The 15,724-nt window shown below is 37.9% G+C and overlaps 2 protein-coding genes across 7 annotated transcripts in view; both read left to right on the top strand.

The window, feature by feature from the left end:
* Nucleotides 1-1,756: 1,756 nt before the first annotated feature.
* tsnax (translin-associated factor X) lies at nt 1,757-6,318 on the top strand. Its single transcript, XM_072677530.1, has 6 exons — nt 1,757-2,139; nt 2,337-2,426; nt 3,374-3,488; nt 4,688-4,818; nt 5,256-5,377; nt 5,651-6,318. The coding sequence occupies exons 1-6, from the start codon at nt 2,124-2,126 to the stop codon at nt 6,020-6,022; spliced, it is 846 nt and encodes a 281-aa protein (XP_072533631.1). The 5' UTR covers nt 1,757-2,123; the 3' UTR covers nt 6,023-6,318.
* A 5,414-nt stretch (nt 6,319-11,732) lies between these two features.
* disc1 (DISC1 scaffold protein) overlaps nt 11,733-15,724 on the top strand; it is a 52,361-nt gene continuing 48,369 nt past the window's right edge. For 5 of the 6 annotated variants that reach the window (XR_011979618.1, XR_011979619.1, XR_011979620.1 and 2 more), the window contains exons 1-4: nt 11,733-12,240; nt 12,443-12,752; nt 13,158-13,347; nt 13,438-13,507. Coding sequence is in view for 3 of the 6 variants with exons in the window: in XM_072677528.1 (XP_072533629.1) it covers nt 12,159-12,240; nt 12,443-12,752; nt 13,158-13,347; nt 13,438-13,507 (652 nt within the window). In the remaining 3 variants the exon portion in view is untranslated. Of the gene's footprint in view, nt 12,241-12,442; nt 12,753-13,157; nt 13,348-13,437; nt 13,508-15,724 lie in introns of those variants that run through there. The other variant, XM_072677529.1, reaches the window with a different exon arrangement.

Raw genomic sequence — 15,724 nt, 5'->3', positions numbered from 1 at the left:
GAAAAAAGAGCAATACATCAAGATTCTCAACAACAACATCAGGCAGTCTGCAGAGAAACTTGGCCTTGGGAACCGGTGGACATTTCAGCACGACAACGACCCAAAACACACAGCCAAAGTGGTGAAGAAATGGTTAGCAGACAAAAACATTAATGTTTTGCAGTGGCCCAGCCAGAGTCCTGACTTGAATCCAATTGAGAATCTGTGGAGGGAGCTAAAGATCAGGGTGATGGCAAGGAGACCCTCGAACCTCAAAGAGTTGGAGCTCATCACTAAAGATGAATGGGCAAAAATACCAGTGGAGACATGCAAAAAGCTGGTCAGCAATTACAGGAAGCGTTTGATTTCTGTAATAGCCAATAAAGGCTTTTCTATTAATTATTGAGAAGGGTATGAATAATTTTGGACATGCCACTTTTTGTTCAAATGTGTATAAAAGCTGAGAAATATTTTTTCCCACAATGATGCCTCTTGTACATCATCGTGTTATCTCCTGGGAGATGCCTGTGTCATTTCCAGGCAAAAATATAATTTCTGGTTAAATAAAAGTAAATTTAAGTCAAACTTTGACAGGGGTATGAATACTTTCGGGCATGACTGTATATATATATACAATGAACTCAAAGTCCAGCATGACAAACTTCTGACAGAGAGACCTAATGATATTACTGCTCAAACACAGACGTGGATGGACAAAGGATGAGTATTTGGCTGAGCAAGGGTTTTGATTAGGAAGGACCTTTTTCGGCATATGGAAGAAATTCAAAATATTAATAATATTAACAAGTGTAGTGCCTAACAGATGGCACAATGACAAGGCAGTGAAGCCTTCACAATGTGAAAGAGAAAGACTTACAGGTTGAACTGAAATGTGTGCTCCACAAACGGTACATTTCCATGGTTTTAAAGTGATTTTGATTGACATTGAGATTAACAGCAATAATTAAATGAGTGCTGCATTTGCATTTTAGAGGGCATTTTAAGTTCTAAAAATGCCTAATTTTATGGATTTAAACTTAAACTATAGCCACTTAAATGGCTTTTAAGACACCTCCTTATTGTATTACATGATATTTTTATGTAATTGTCTGTAGATTTTCCAGCTGAGCACAAATAGTGTAATGTAGTGCTTCTTATTCTGCCTTTTGTGTGTGTGTGCCAGTCCCTGCATTTTGATTGCCTCCTGGTGGTTTCACATTGATAGTAAACCTCTAGAGCATATAAAGCAACTTTTTCTGGTGTTATTGGAGACTTTTGGAGACTATGAGGTCTCTGATGACACGACACATATGTTCTTCAGTTACTGTCCTCAGCGAGCAGCTGGTGTTGCTGTGAGCCCCGTCCCACAACAGTAGATGACTTACTCTTTCTGTGAACAAGTACAATTTGTGTATATTAGGTTTGAAATTAAAGAAAACAAACAAACAAACAAAAACTAAAAAAAAAACAACTGCTGGGTAGTTTCTACTAACCCAGCCATACAAGTGCAGTCCGCCGTAAGTATATAGTGCTAAATAGCTAGTTGTTGTTAACTTGTTGTTGGATAAATAAATTGTATTGATTATATTAATTGTGATTCTTTTAAAATAGAATTTATAAGTAGGATGTAAGCTTTTACCGTTTTTTAATTTATTTTTGTAAACGTATTTTTAACGTTTAACTGCTTATTTTACATAATCATCTAAGTAAGTACAAACCGTAAACACACATCGGTTCTCCACCCTCCGGTCCAGTGCGCGGCGGTAATGCATCAAGACAGCGCTCAAACAGAAGAAGGGACCAGCACTGTTGCTACACTGGCCTCGATAAGATTAGGCTGTGTGTAGCTTTCGTCGAAGAGATTATGCTTGCGTTTATAAATAAAAAAACGGATATCGTTAGCTAAATTACCTATTTATCTATGCTTAAAAAACATGTTTTGATAGCCCTTCGTGAACGGGTTGTACCATTGTGCCAGCTAGCCAGCACAGTAGCTAGCTATAGCTAGCTAGCTAGCTAGCTAACGATTAAATTACACAAGGGCTAGTTTAACGGTTACTCTGTAAGTGTTAGCTAGCTAGCTACGTTACTGTTCCTATAAACGAGGCACTCATCGAACTTTCAGTATAACTGGTCCAAGAGAAATGAATAAAAAAGAAGGTAACTTGAGTATTGTCAGTATTATTTCAATCAGTTGACAAGGATAGTGACGTTAGATAGTGCTAGCTAGCTTTTTCGCTTTGTTTGGGTACACACGCATATCTAATTAGCTAATGCTGATGGAATTATCTTAACCAATAAAAGCTGTTTATATAGCTAGCTTTTTAAAGTGAAAATTAAAGTTTTTTATTTGTTAGGTAACGGAAGCGCCCGGAAACGGAAGACTGATTCAGTTCACAAAACAGACGATTCTGTGATCCCATCCGATGTGATTTCAGCATTCAGAGGTAAGTTAGTTAAACATGTAGTCGTTAACGTTACATTATATAACATTTTTGGGCTATATTGCTATAGCTATATCTATCATTGTCTGTTTCACAGTCCTCTTCCATTACTGGTATTAAGTTATGCATCCTGCCACTTTCACAGACCGCAACAAGAATAGAGTTAGGCTAACATTAAAGGTAATTTTGGTATGGCATGCTACTCGGTAGGTAATGAATAACAACAGCAGTAAAACTAGGCTGAGTATATGATACATTATATAATTAACCACAATAAACAACACTAATATAACATAAGATCCAAAACCTGAAGAACAAAGTTTTACTGTAGTATTTTTTGTGGCCTGAAAAATAAGGTATTAAAATATATTAAAAATAATATTTTTGGGAGGTGTAATTACTCTTTAATCCCAAATTCCATTTTATTGGAAAATATATTGTTCTTCAGGATACTGAGCGTTATACTGAGCGTCTGTTATGATGGCTTAATAATTTAGTCAAAAATGCAGCAGCAAGCCATTTGTTCGTAGAAAGTGTACGCTTCCCAGTTTGAAGGGTGGAGTGTTGAAATGTATATTATATTATTTTCTTAAATACATTTTCCTGAAGAAAATTGAAAACCGACCTGACTGTATAGACAGGGCTTTATTTAGCCAATTCTGTGTGTTAATATCCATTTATAGACACCAATGTAACTGCTGCACAATTTAAGGTTGAATAAAAAATAAAAAGGCAAATAAAAAGCCAATTTCAACATCAGGCAAAAGTTGTGCATTCAGTGGAGTACTTTGTGCAATACAGTGCAATATTACTAGTTTTAGTTTCACTGCAGCATTCAGACCATTATGTGCAAATGTATATTTGCATTGATTATTTATTTATTGAATCCTTTATTTTTTTATGTATAGATATATATATATATATATATATTTTTTTTTTTTTACCCACAGTGTTTCAACAGGAACTTGACACCAGACATGATAAATATGAACGCTTGGTCAAATTAAGTCGAGACATAACAATTGAGAGCAAGAGGACAATTTTTCTCTTACACAGAGTAACGAGGTAAGAATGACATACTCATACTCACTTGCATAGTCATCAGAAATGAGTCACATTAATTGACCAATTAATGTAAATATAAAGGAATATGTTTAGCATATTTTGGTGTCCTTAATTATAGAAAGGCATGTCTTAATTATAGAAAGGCAGTTTTCTTTTGAAGAAAAAAAGTTTGTTACTGCTTAAAGTGTCTACACTTTAGCTTCACAACGTCAGGTGCAAATTATTAGAACTTTATCAAAGAGAATTTTGGAGAAGCTTGTCTTGTTTGAACTTCAAGCATTTAATTTGGTTTGATTTTAATCTCAATTTGACTACGTTTGTTAAAGAAGGGAGAAAATTACCACAAAAAGTAATTATTATTATCTGTTGATAGTCTGTGATGTTTCGTTCCTTGCCACATGCACCGGGAGTCCGCAAAGGTGTAGCATCCCTCCAACTTCAGCTTGTACTGTCTCTTGGCCTGTCTGATAGATCTACGCAATTCATATCTGGCCCTGCACGTAGCCTTAAGCTTTAGGTCACAAACCAACAGGTGGACTTTTTGGATTTTCTGATAGAAGTGTGTGGTTCAGTTAAGACAAGTCCAGGTCTTGCAGCAATAATGCATGTTTGATAGTTGGTATGATGTTCTTAAGGGTTTGTATGTGTGTGTTAAACCCTTTGGAGTTATGTTGTAAGACATTTCCAATTTGCAAAGCTTACAGAACACCAAAACAGTCTTTCTCCAAAATACTCCCACACTTTAGATGCCCACGGACGAGTACTTTTAGCTGCAGACTAAAAGGAGTGTGTCCGGTTTGATTGAATCTGTATAGTAAACCTGCTCACTTGCTGAACACACTAGAATTAATTAAACCTAGATTTACTTGAAAATGTGATGCCATTTTCCCTTTTGTTGGTGATATGAAATTTAAGCTAAATAATGAGCTGTTATGTGAAAACACCCCCCCCCCCCCCATCACACAGTGCCAGCCACTACCATTTTCCCCACTTTTCGAACTGCTACTAATGAATTTTCATCAAAGAGCAAACACTTTCTTTCAAGTTCACATGCTCATTTTTGTGCAGCTTTCATAAGTAAGGGCCAATCTATATTAAATAAGTGGTCATATTTTGCTTGTAGAATCAACCATTAATATTAAAATGTTTTTTGTATGAAACAAAATGCACAATATGTTTTGTTCTGGACTGCATTGCAGTGTACCCAATGTGGAAGAGGTGTTAAATGAGGCTGAAAACAAGCTAGATGGTGTGAGGCAAAAGATTGGTCAGATAGCTGAGGAGCTGAGAGCGGAAGATCTTTATCAGTTCCACAAAGCCTTCACATCAGGTTGGTCTTCATGATTATGGTCTAGCTTGTTCTGATGTAGCTGGTAAATCAAAACCTAGTATTTGTTTTATTAGTCAAATTAACTCGCACGCAATGCAGCTTATTTTTTTATATATATAATGCCATGCCAGTGTTGCATTTAGCACCTACTTTTAACCATTATTCGATTTAATTTTACTTATCAGATTTTCACACTTTGTTGAGAGGGTTAAAATTTCAAATAAACACCTAAAAAAAACATTTATCTGTTTCTGGATTCTAATGTTAAATTATTATATGCTTATATGTTACCTATGCTTATATAAAACTTAAGGTGGTTTCATTTTTCAAGCAATGCTTAAGCTTAACTATGGTCCATAACCTGAGGACTGAGCTGTGTCTGTGCTACACTAGGCAGAACCATACCACTGCAAACTAAATAATTTTTTGTCTGTAAGGGGTTCAGGAGTATGTAGAGGCTGTGTCCTTCCTTCACTTCATCAGGCATCGCATCTTGATCAGTCTTGAGGAGATCAATGCCGGTCTTGTGTTCTTGAAAGATGAAAAGAAGGAAACCAAGGTAAAGGGTCTTTTAAGTATATACCGAATTGTTGATTTGACCACTTTCTGCTATCTCTCTGGTAGGATTTCGTTCAGCCTGTTTCAGCCTAATAATGGCTGCCTTCAATTGATTCACTTCACTAATTCAATTGATACTTTTGTGGCGGTCCCATGAACAGCAGCCAAATATAACACTTGGAAGCAACTCCTGGCCTTTTATCTCCTGTATTTGTCTTGTAATGTCATAATTTCACTTTTGCAAGTGTTCATTTTAATCTCCTCTTCATGTTAGGTAAAAGGTGAGTGTCCAGGAGCATGCGTCTTGACCTTCCAAGTGACACCTGCTGACTACTTGCTGGGTGTGGCTGACCTGACAGGTGAGCTGATGCGTATGTGCATCAGCAGTGTTGGAAATGGTGATATGGAAACACCTTTTGAACTCAGCAACTTCCTGCGGGACATCCATGATGGATTCTCTTATATAGGTAACATGGGTCCTTATGAAGTCTCTAAAAAGCTTCATACTCTTCGTCAGAGCCTCGGCAAGGTAGAGGATGCCTGTTATATGCTCAAAGTGCGTGGTTCAGAGATCCCCAAACATATGCTAGCTGATGTTTTCTCCGGCAGGACGGCAGTGTTGGACCAGGATGAGGGATTGGCATAAGGGAGTTTATTTCTGTGTTTTAGATCTACATGTCACCATCATTGCCTGTATTTGAGTTTATGTGCAGAATGTGCATGTTGGATTGTATCCCCCACTGGACATATTTTTTCTAACAAAATGAGAGGTGCAGCTCTTCTACGCAACAAAGCTGCTACACAGTAGAACTGGTGTATTTGATTTAAAAAAAGTGCTGTCAAACATGTTAACAATACTTCCTCCTGCTATGAACTAGTGTTCTGTCTTTACCTTTCTGCTGATTTGTCAATGGCATTGTTAGAATATATATATGTTCTCTGTTTTGCATCATTGTCATTTTTTTGTACACGTCATGCACAAAATTGAACAGTATGCAAATGTCCTATGTAAACACACAATTAAGTTCTGTTTATTCCTGCACAAGGTGCTGTATTTGTTCCTTACACGCATTGCAAAACAATAATTGGATATTTGCATGTCTGGTCATTTGTTTTAGGAGCAGCTTTATAGGTCCACCTTAACAAGCATCTCATGCAGTGCTTCTTCCATGATCCAAGTATTGGTAGAAGATTTGGTGTAGTTGATGTTTTTTCTGTCAAACAGAATAATGGGAAAATATGGGTTAAAATGTTTGTGGGACTACCATCTTCTGGTAGGCTTTAAATTGGAAGGCTCTAGAACAAAACTGTGTTTTTCAGCCATGAGTAATGGTACTGAGATCTCATCAATATTTGTCAGTTTTGGGCTAATTGCCACTAGCAAGTCTTTCATAGATTTTTCTGTACATATGTGCTAAAGTCAAATGTCAAAGTTTGTTCTTGTTATGAAGCCTTAATTTTTAGGAGCCCCACCACGTCCTTGTTACATCCTCCTTGTGTGTCCAAAAAGGCTTTCTTGCTGTAACACAGAACGCTTCTGGAGCTTTCATCATAATTGGTCTAAAGTGTATATAGGCTGCTACAGTCAATCTCTTATATATTTGAGGTAATATTACACAGTCTAATGTGACCAGAGCGATTGTGTCTTTTTGAAAGCCCAACACATTTAGCAAAAGCTACTTGAGGGAAAGAGGGAAACAGAAAAATAAAAGTAGGACAAGGAGGGGAAAAACATTCAAAAACGGCAACAAAAACCAAAAATTACCAGTTAGTGGATGAACTAGAAGGGTGTGCAGCTGGTCTGGCATGGGTGGTAGGGGAGCCTGGAGGTTGGGCTCAGGTAAAGGGTCTATCTTCTTACAGGTCTGGCTGGGTAAGCGGGCGGAGAGCATGCTAAGCAGTATCTGAGTGCGGCAGATCTGACTATAACTGCCTAATTGGAAGGAGAGAGCCAGAGGGTAGCAGAGCTACGGGAACACCATGAAACACTGGTGTCCATCTGCTTCCCCGTCCACTAACCTGGATAATCGCATGCAAGCGGAAGGATGACAGCTCCAGCACTCATCCAGCAGATGAGTTTTCAACTTGTACTTGAAGATTGGCACTGTGTATGAGTCCCAAATATTATCTGGAAGGTTATTCCAGAGTTGGGGGGGGGGGGCTTTATAAGAAAAGGCTCTGCCCCCTGCTGAGGCTTTCTGAATTTTGGGAACGAGTAAGAAGCTAGAACCCTGTGATCGAAGTAATTGTGATGGTTCATAATAGGAAATAAGATATTGCAGGTACTCAGCAGCGAGGCTACATATGGCTTTGTGTGTTAGAAGAATTTTATAGTCAATATGAAATTTAACTGGGAGCCAATGCAGTACTGATAGAACAGGACTGATTATAGTCAAATTTTCTATTTTTAGTAAGGACCCTGTCTGCAGCATTTTGAACTAGCTTAAGTTAACTAAGGTAAACTTTAGTAAGGCTCAGTAAGATAGGATTTGAACCATGGTATGGCTGTTCCTGTGATCCCAACCATGCTTTCCAACCTTTCTAAGAGAATAGATTGATCTATTGTATCAAAGGCTGCACTGAGGTCGAGTAGAGCTAGTAAAGATGCATAGCCTTGATCAAAGGCAAGAAGGAGATTATCTTCACTAGGGTCTGATTCCAGGTTGGAATTTCTCCTACATGTGGTTCTTACCCAGGTATGAGCAGAGTTGTTTGGCCACAGTTTTTTCTAGGACCTTAGAAATAAATGTTAAGTTAGAAATGGGTCTGTTATTAGACAGTATGCAAGGATCAATACTTGGTTTCTTGATCAAAGTTTTTAGACGGCTAATTTTAGGGTACATGCCCTAAGCTAAGGAATGAATTTACTATTGTTAAAAAAGGTCTGATTATCATTGGGAGTATTTTTTATTTATTTATTTTTTTAAAGGAATTGAGTCAAGATTTTATGTTATCAACCTAACCTTGCCGACCTCAATAACTTTTCCTATAATGTGAATTATATACAGGTGAATATTTGCAATTCTTGACACTTAATGACCTGGTGACATGCATTTCTATAGGTAATTGTGATTATTATATATTTCATTACAGTTGTACGAATTGGATTGTCCATATAATGGACCATACTTCTCGATTTCTTGGTTTGACCATAACACTAAACATAATACTATAGTGTAACAATGGATACATACCATGCACACTGGCTTTAAAATCAAAGCACTGATAATTTTTACCATTTTATGTACCTCATATCATGAGGCTATGGCTACCACTGTAAAGAGATACACATGCACAGTGTCACAAGGAGTAGGGTGATCAAGTGCAACACCACCACCACCACATGCTTGGCACTGCCGCTACCCAATCCGCGCACCAAGTAGGGGGCACAAATTGGGTAGCACTGTAAAATGCATCATTCATGTATGTATGCATGAGGGTTTGCGCATCGGTCATGCAAATCAGATGGTGACCGTGACCAGCTGTTCTTCCACCATCTTGCTGCTTATTAGTTTGGTCTGCAACCATGACAACAGAGCTCTAAATGGTATGCCTGATTTTAATACATTTGTAAACTGCAGAAAGCTGTACCTTAGTGGGCAGTGTGATGTTTTTTAGCAATACAGAATACCAACAAAGCCTCGTGCAAAGTGAGGGGGACAGTTGCGCCTGCAGATTGAATTAAATATAAACAGGCTCAAGCTGTAGTAGGAAAAAATTGGCAGGTGACAAAAAGAGATACTGGAGAACATACTGTAATAGAATGGTGACAAATGTTGAAGGGTTTTTGGGAGCGATGTTAAGAAATGGGTGTAAAAAATGATTATCGGTATTGCAGTGTGGGAATGTGGAGGCAATGTCTGATAAGGAAAAGGCAGAACTGCTAGTGCAACCCTTTTGTTAGTACATAGCAACCCTCACTAGACCCTCACTCATCTTAGATTCTGAAAAGATGACATCTGCTATGAAATGATGAAGCATTTATCTGACAAAGCATTTGTCTTGTTAGATTTATACAACCTTATCTGGAGAACAGGATGCCTTAAAGCTGGTTGTGGTAGTCCCAGTAGGGAGGCTTGGAAAAGACCCACAAAGGACCAATGTCTTTCACATCACACTTGAGCAAAGTGATGGAGCGTATGGTGACTGAAAGGCTCTCCTTCTTTTTAGAACAGCAGAATAGCTTCTAACGCCACCAGAGTGGCTTACAGAAAGGTAGGATGACAATGGATTCAGTACCGTGCTTAGAATCAGATATTTGACTACCACAAGCTAATAAAGAGGAGGTTTTGTGTTGAAGTTTTCCTTGATATAGAAAAGACTTGTATATCCTCCAGGATATGCTCTGGAAGGAGGGACTACTAATTAAACTAGATATCTTTGGTGTTGGAGGTAAGCTTTATAATTGGTTGGTGGATGTCTTGAAGGGTAGGAGGATACAAGTAAGAGTGGAGAATAAATTTTTCGGAATATGTCACATTGAAATGGGGAAACTGATGGGCAATATGAATCAATGTTAAACACTGTTACCTAGCTTCAATAGCTGCCTTAGTGGTGGCTCAGCGGTTAGAGCGCCGGGATATCGATAATAGGGTTGTGGGTTCGATTCCCGAGCAAGGTCCTTTACCCTCTCTGCTCCCCGGGCGCTGGAGTTGGCTGCCCACCGCTCTGGGTGTGTGTGTGTGTGAGTGTGTGTTCACTACCAGATGGGTTAAATGCGGAGGACACATTTCGCTGTACACTGTACAGTGACAAATACGTGCACCTTTTTTTTTTTTTAAAGTGCATAGAGTATAACAGTGGGGAATAACAGTCGATTAAACATTGTAGTTTTACATGGCAGATTTACCAAACCTATTTACGTGGATCAGCACAAGACTCCCTCCTGTAATTCTCAACCCCTGAATTTCATTAAACATGGTTACTTGGGATCAGAAATTAAGTGAACATATGTAAGTGAAAATGCTTCAGGTCCACAGACCAAAAACAGATAGTCCTTGCAGGTGAAGGAGGAAACCATGTAGAACAAACAGATCAAAGATGATTATTTTGTATTGCCAGGTTGATAATTTTTAATTTATCTCTCATTAGCAAAGCCTTTTAGCACTATCCCAAACACCCTAATTTCAGTAGAAATAACAAATATCTTTCTTTTTTTTTTACTGATTTTGTTTCTAGTATTACATTATATTTATGTTAATGATGAAAATATGTGCTATTTAAGATGTTTGACCAAGTGAGTGAGGGCATGCAATATTGGTTTGTGGTTTCACAACTAAAAAAAGTTTTAGTTTTTTCCACCCATCAAACAAGAAAATAAACCTTGCATACGGTCCTATTTTACTTTTTATTTCCATATGGGAATAAGAAACTTTTTAGATTTGCAATGAACTGCATTGTGCCCAGTAATTCTGAGTAGGGGCTCCGGACCCATCGCAACCCTGACTAGGAAAGCTCCCCTGCATGGACAGCTGCATCTTTTGTATTGCTTAATATTGTTTACTTGGTCAAATATTGTGTATACTTTGTAATGATACTTTCTTACACTTGTAAAATTATTCAGCTTGCATGGCAATCATTTGTAATACCTTAATACGTTCTGTTTTATAAGTGTATGTTATAGGGTTAAGTTACATTTTTGTTTCTATGATTATTACATTATTGGAAAATTATTACAATAGTACATGTGTATTTGTTGAGAAACTAAAGAATACAAAACCCGCAAAGACAACATCGTAAGTGAAAGTACCAAACTCACTTAAAATATATATATTTAAAACATCAAGCTATAGATCAAGTGATCCAACTGCATCTTTGCTGTGTATCTGTAACTATGAAACTTGTTTTTGCCATGTTAAATGTATATTTACTCATACTTTAAGATATGCAACATCTGTGTTTATTTTTTTCCCCCATATATTTTAAAATAAATGTAAAACTCTATTTGGTATATAGTCAATATTATTGGAAATACATTTTAGTGAGTGAAATGTTATTTTGCAATCAAATAAAATACGTGATCATATATTTTTTTCTATATTGGTCCAGCAGATTTCCAGTCTATTAGTACTCTTTTGGTGTACTAATATTGTAACTATTAATGTACAGCTGTTTGTGTTTCTTGGTTTGTTAGCATTATGCTGTTCAGAAACTTACATCAGGATCTTTTTTTTTTTTTTACAAAAACGTAAACCTTAGCGCCCAGTATAGTTGGCACATCACTCCTAGCTTCTATAAATTTACTGACAGCTTAGCAACTTTAAAATGTGCTCTGCAGCTACATGCCAGGTGTCTTTAACAGCACTAACCAGTAGGGGGGGCAACATGGAAGCGGGAGTCAGATTCTAGCACACGTAGGAGGAACTGCTTTATCACGCGACACAAAGCGGGTTCTCTGCTGCGCCTGTTTCAAGATGACAGTACTTTTCGTGTTTTATTAACATAGCTAGGGATTTATTTTTAGTAGAACTAACAGCAGTTGTGACTATTTTACTGTTAACGACCGGGATCCGGACATTTGGCTGTCGATTTCCCATTTTCAGACCGCTGCTATTACTTTTTTCCTTTTCTTTGTCTTATAGAGGAAATGGCTACTTCAATTGGCAGGACCGTTAGACTTCTCAGACGCATATAAGTAGCTTTACTCTCCTTAATACTGTCTGCTACACTAACTACTACTAATATAAGAAATCTTGGTGAAAAACAAAAACGGAACAGATTGCAGATTCCAAAAGCGACCAGAGTCGCTTAACACTTAATTTTGTCACAAGGACATTTCAGTGATGTTCACAGGAATGGTTATGATGGGGAGCAAACCAAAGTTTACCACTGTCAAACATAGTCGCCGCGCTGTGTTCGGGGAAGGTAAGAGCTTTTAAATGTCAGCTCATAAGATGGTAAACATTTTAATTTGTACTGCATAATACAAGACTAAAGCTTATGATTTTTTGTCTTGAGACAGCTGCAAGTCACCTGTCTCCATGATAATTTAAGTCTCTCAAAGAAAAAAGTGAGACTCTTTTTTTTGTACCTCTTGTGGTTAAGTTTCTAACCTTCTTTTTCATAGGCAGCCTGGTCACATCAGCAGAAGTAGATGTTTCTTGGAGGATTTTCAGGAGGCCAGAGTATATTACTGCAAAACTGAATAGGTGTCTAGACTGTGCTGTGGGTTTGGTAAGCAGGGAGTGCTGCTTGCTTTGCAGTGACACTGGAGCTCAGCCATCCTGTTCATTTGTCTGTTATACCAGTGAAGAGAACACTAAACGATCCAACAGTCTGGGTCACCATGGAGAAGATTCTACAGGAGACAGACCAGGTCTGCTGTACCAGAATACGTCTCGTCCTCTGTGGAGTGGCGCCTATCCGCTAGGACCCAGGTGGGAGGAAATATCTTCATGTATTCTTGAGTGTTCTGAAGATACTCCCTCAGTAGACATTTTAAACTCTAGCTTTAGCTTCATTCAGCAGTCTATTCAGTCAGACTCTAAATGTTCTTTTTGGAGCAATTGTACATTTAAAACTACTGAACAAACAGACCGTGATACAAGGACTACATTACCTGTAGTGGACCGATATCGATCTATAAATGAAAATGCGGAACCATCACGATTTGGTTCTGTGCCTGTTGATGTACCGAGATAAGACATTTTGTCTGTAGACAAACTGTCTGTCGATCACTCAGTAAAGCCACAGAAGCTAAATTGCAAACACTTGGGAGTTGAGCTGTATATGCCATGGAACAGAGACAGACAGATTTCTTTCTCTGTATTGTCTCACTCCAGACACAATATGCTAGACTCAGACACAGGCTTTTTGGACACAGAGGTTCACTCCTCCCTTTCAGTGGATTCTTTAGACGTTGCCTCTACTTCAGTGTTGTCTGGTTGTCTGGACCAGAGATGGGATGTCCTGATGAACAAGTATGAAGGACTCATACAAGACTGCTTGCATGAAAACCGCACAAACTTCAGGGTTAGTAATACTCTTTTATAGTATTTAGCCATTTACTAAAGAGGATCAAGGAACATAAGAAGTCAGAATCACTAAATGTTTCCTTTCTAGATTGAATCTATGAAGTTCAAGCTTCAGAGGCTGCAGAAAAAGGCAGTTTTAGATGATGATTATGACACAGGTGAGTTTTTTTTTGTATACATTGTTAACTTGCATGAAAAAATACTAGACATCAGAATTGTCTTGGCAAATTTAAGTTAAGAACAATATAAGATAATCAGTTAAATTACATTTAAACAAATGTCAGTTTGGTATTCAGAAGGACAGGCATTTAACCAGGGAATTGCTGAATCCGGTATACCCATTTCATTCCACTGTATGTTTTTAGTAGCAAGAGACTCATTATGCTTTTTGGTGTACATTCAGCTGCATTCATTCATGAAGTGAGCTAAATTGTGAGAGCATTGTGGAAGATTGTAGTGCCCTCACGATCACGCTTGAATGCAGTAACATGATGAGTTATATATCTCTAGAATTCTGCAGCTATGTTGGTGAACAACAATACATAAACATGTACTAATTTAGCAAGACTAATAGATAGTTCTGATAACCTCTTTATAAGTAGCATTAAAAAAGCAAATGAAAGTTTTTATAATAGGGCTTCTGGATATGGCAACGTGGGGAACAGACTGCTCCGCGATACTTCCTTGAAATATCTTGTTAAAATAAGCTTAGCAGTTCCTTAAATGTAATACATGTAGATGAAACACTTTTGAATGGGCTGCTCACCACTGCCATAGTGTAATGGAAAAGGGGTTCCTGAAAATTCAAGATATGGTGGGCAACAGACTTGGCAAACTCATATTTGAAAAAACAAAATCACTCAGAGCAAGCTGCCATCAACCTTAGGCTTTGAGAATGTTTTAGAAAAGCAGGTATGAGTATGTAACTGCCATAGTGAATGTGTGTGCAGATGTGGCTAGCGCAGTAAAAGGTATCACAAACTGTGGGTTAATTGCCTGGATTAGAAGTCATTTCAATATTTGTTTAAAAGAAATCTCCCCAAATTGATCAGCCCTATGATGGATATGTACAACAGAATGTATAAATCACCACAAACATTAGAGCAATGATTAATTATTGTAATTCTGAAACCAGAAAAAGATGCACAATTGTGTGTTTCATATTGACCTATTTAATACTGATCTTAACAAAAGCAATTGCCAAGATTGAAACAATATATTATACAAGTGCCTTATGTTGAAGGTGGAATGTTTTATTTATTTATTTATTATTATTTCAGGCATCAAACCACCTGACAGTCATTGTACGCTGGAGATCAAAATTACAGAACATTTAATGAACTCATTTTTCTTGTATCTATACTATATCTATATTCTTGTAAAATGTTTTACAAAATAACCAAGGCACATCAACAATTTTTTTTCTTCCTGTAAACACAATCAAAATCGGAGAACAGCACAGACACAGCATGGTCACAACAGTCAAAAATTAGTAGGAAGTATACCTTACTTTAAATGACTACAGGACATCTGCAGCCACAGGGCATCACTATTATCTCTCACAGTCTCTTCCACAGTTTGGTGACTGGAATAAGTTTCTTGGTCATAAATTTGTTGCCAAGGATTTTCCAGAGGTTTTTGAAGACTCTGGGTTTTAATGTTTTCAATTTCAGGGAACTGCTTTACCCATTTTTCTGTATGACAGGGAATTGTCCTGTATTAAAATTGCTGGTTGATTGGGTGATGAACGCAGAGAAGGAACCATATGTTGTCAAAGAACGTTCGACATAAACATTTGCATTCACTCTGCCATGTAACGGTGTAACTTCTGCTGACAACATCCCCAAACCATGACACTTTCTCTTCCACCTTTCACTGATGTGTTTACACACTTTGGGTTCAGTCTTTCCCCAGTTTGACGACAAACGTTTCCTACCTGACCCAAATAAATTAAACTTGCTTTCATCACTAAAATACACTTTGGAGCACTTCTCCTGTCCACACAACATGCTCCTCAGCAAAGGTTAGTCTAGCCTTTTGATTCTTTCTGCTAATGAGAGGTTTGGGCACTGCAGAGTGGACTTTCAGACGAGACACTGTGCTGAACTGAACTGGCAAGCAATTCCAGCTGCTGTGTTGAACCAAGCTGCCTACTGAGATTTTTTTAGTGGATGGCCAGCCTTCTTGGGGCTTGAATGAGTTTGTGACATTGTAAGGATGCAATATTCTAGAAATCACAGATTTGGACCAGCTGGTCCTGCCTTGGGTGATGGCATCATCCCTTTGGCCTTCATCTGGACAACCTACTGCCGAGGGTTATAGTCACCTTTGAATGGCTTACCAGGTGCCAGATTAACACAAATAACTGGGGGTGA

The sequence above is a fragment of the Salminus brasiliensis genome, chromosome 4 (assembly GCF_030463535.1).
Source record: "Salminus brasiliensis chromosome 4, fSalBra1.hap2, whole genome shotgun sequence".
NCBI lineage: Eukaryota > Metazoa > Chordata > Actinopteri > Characiformes > Bryconidae > Salminus > Salminus brasiliensis.
This window is presented reverse-complemented; position numbering and strand designations above follow the sequence as displayed.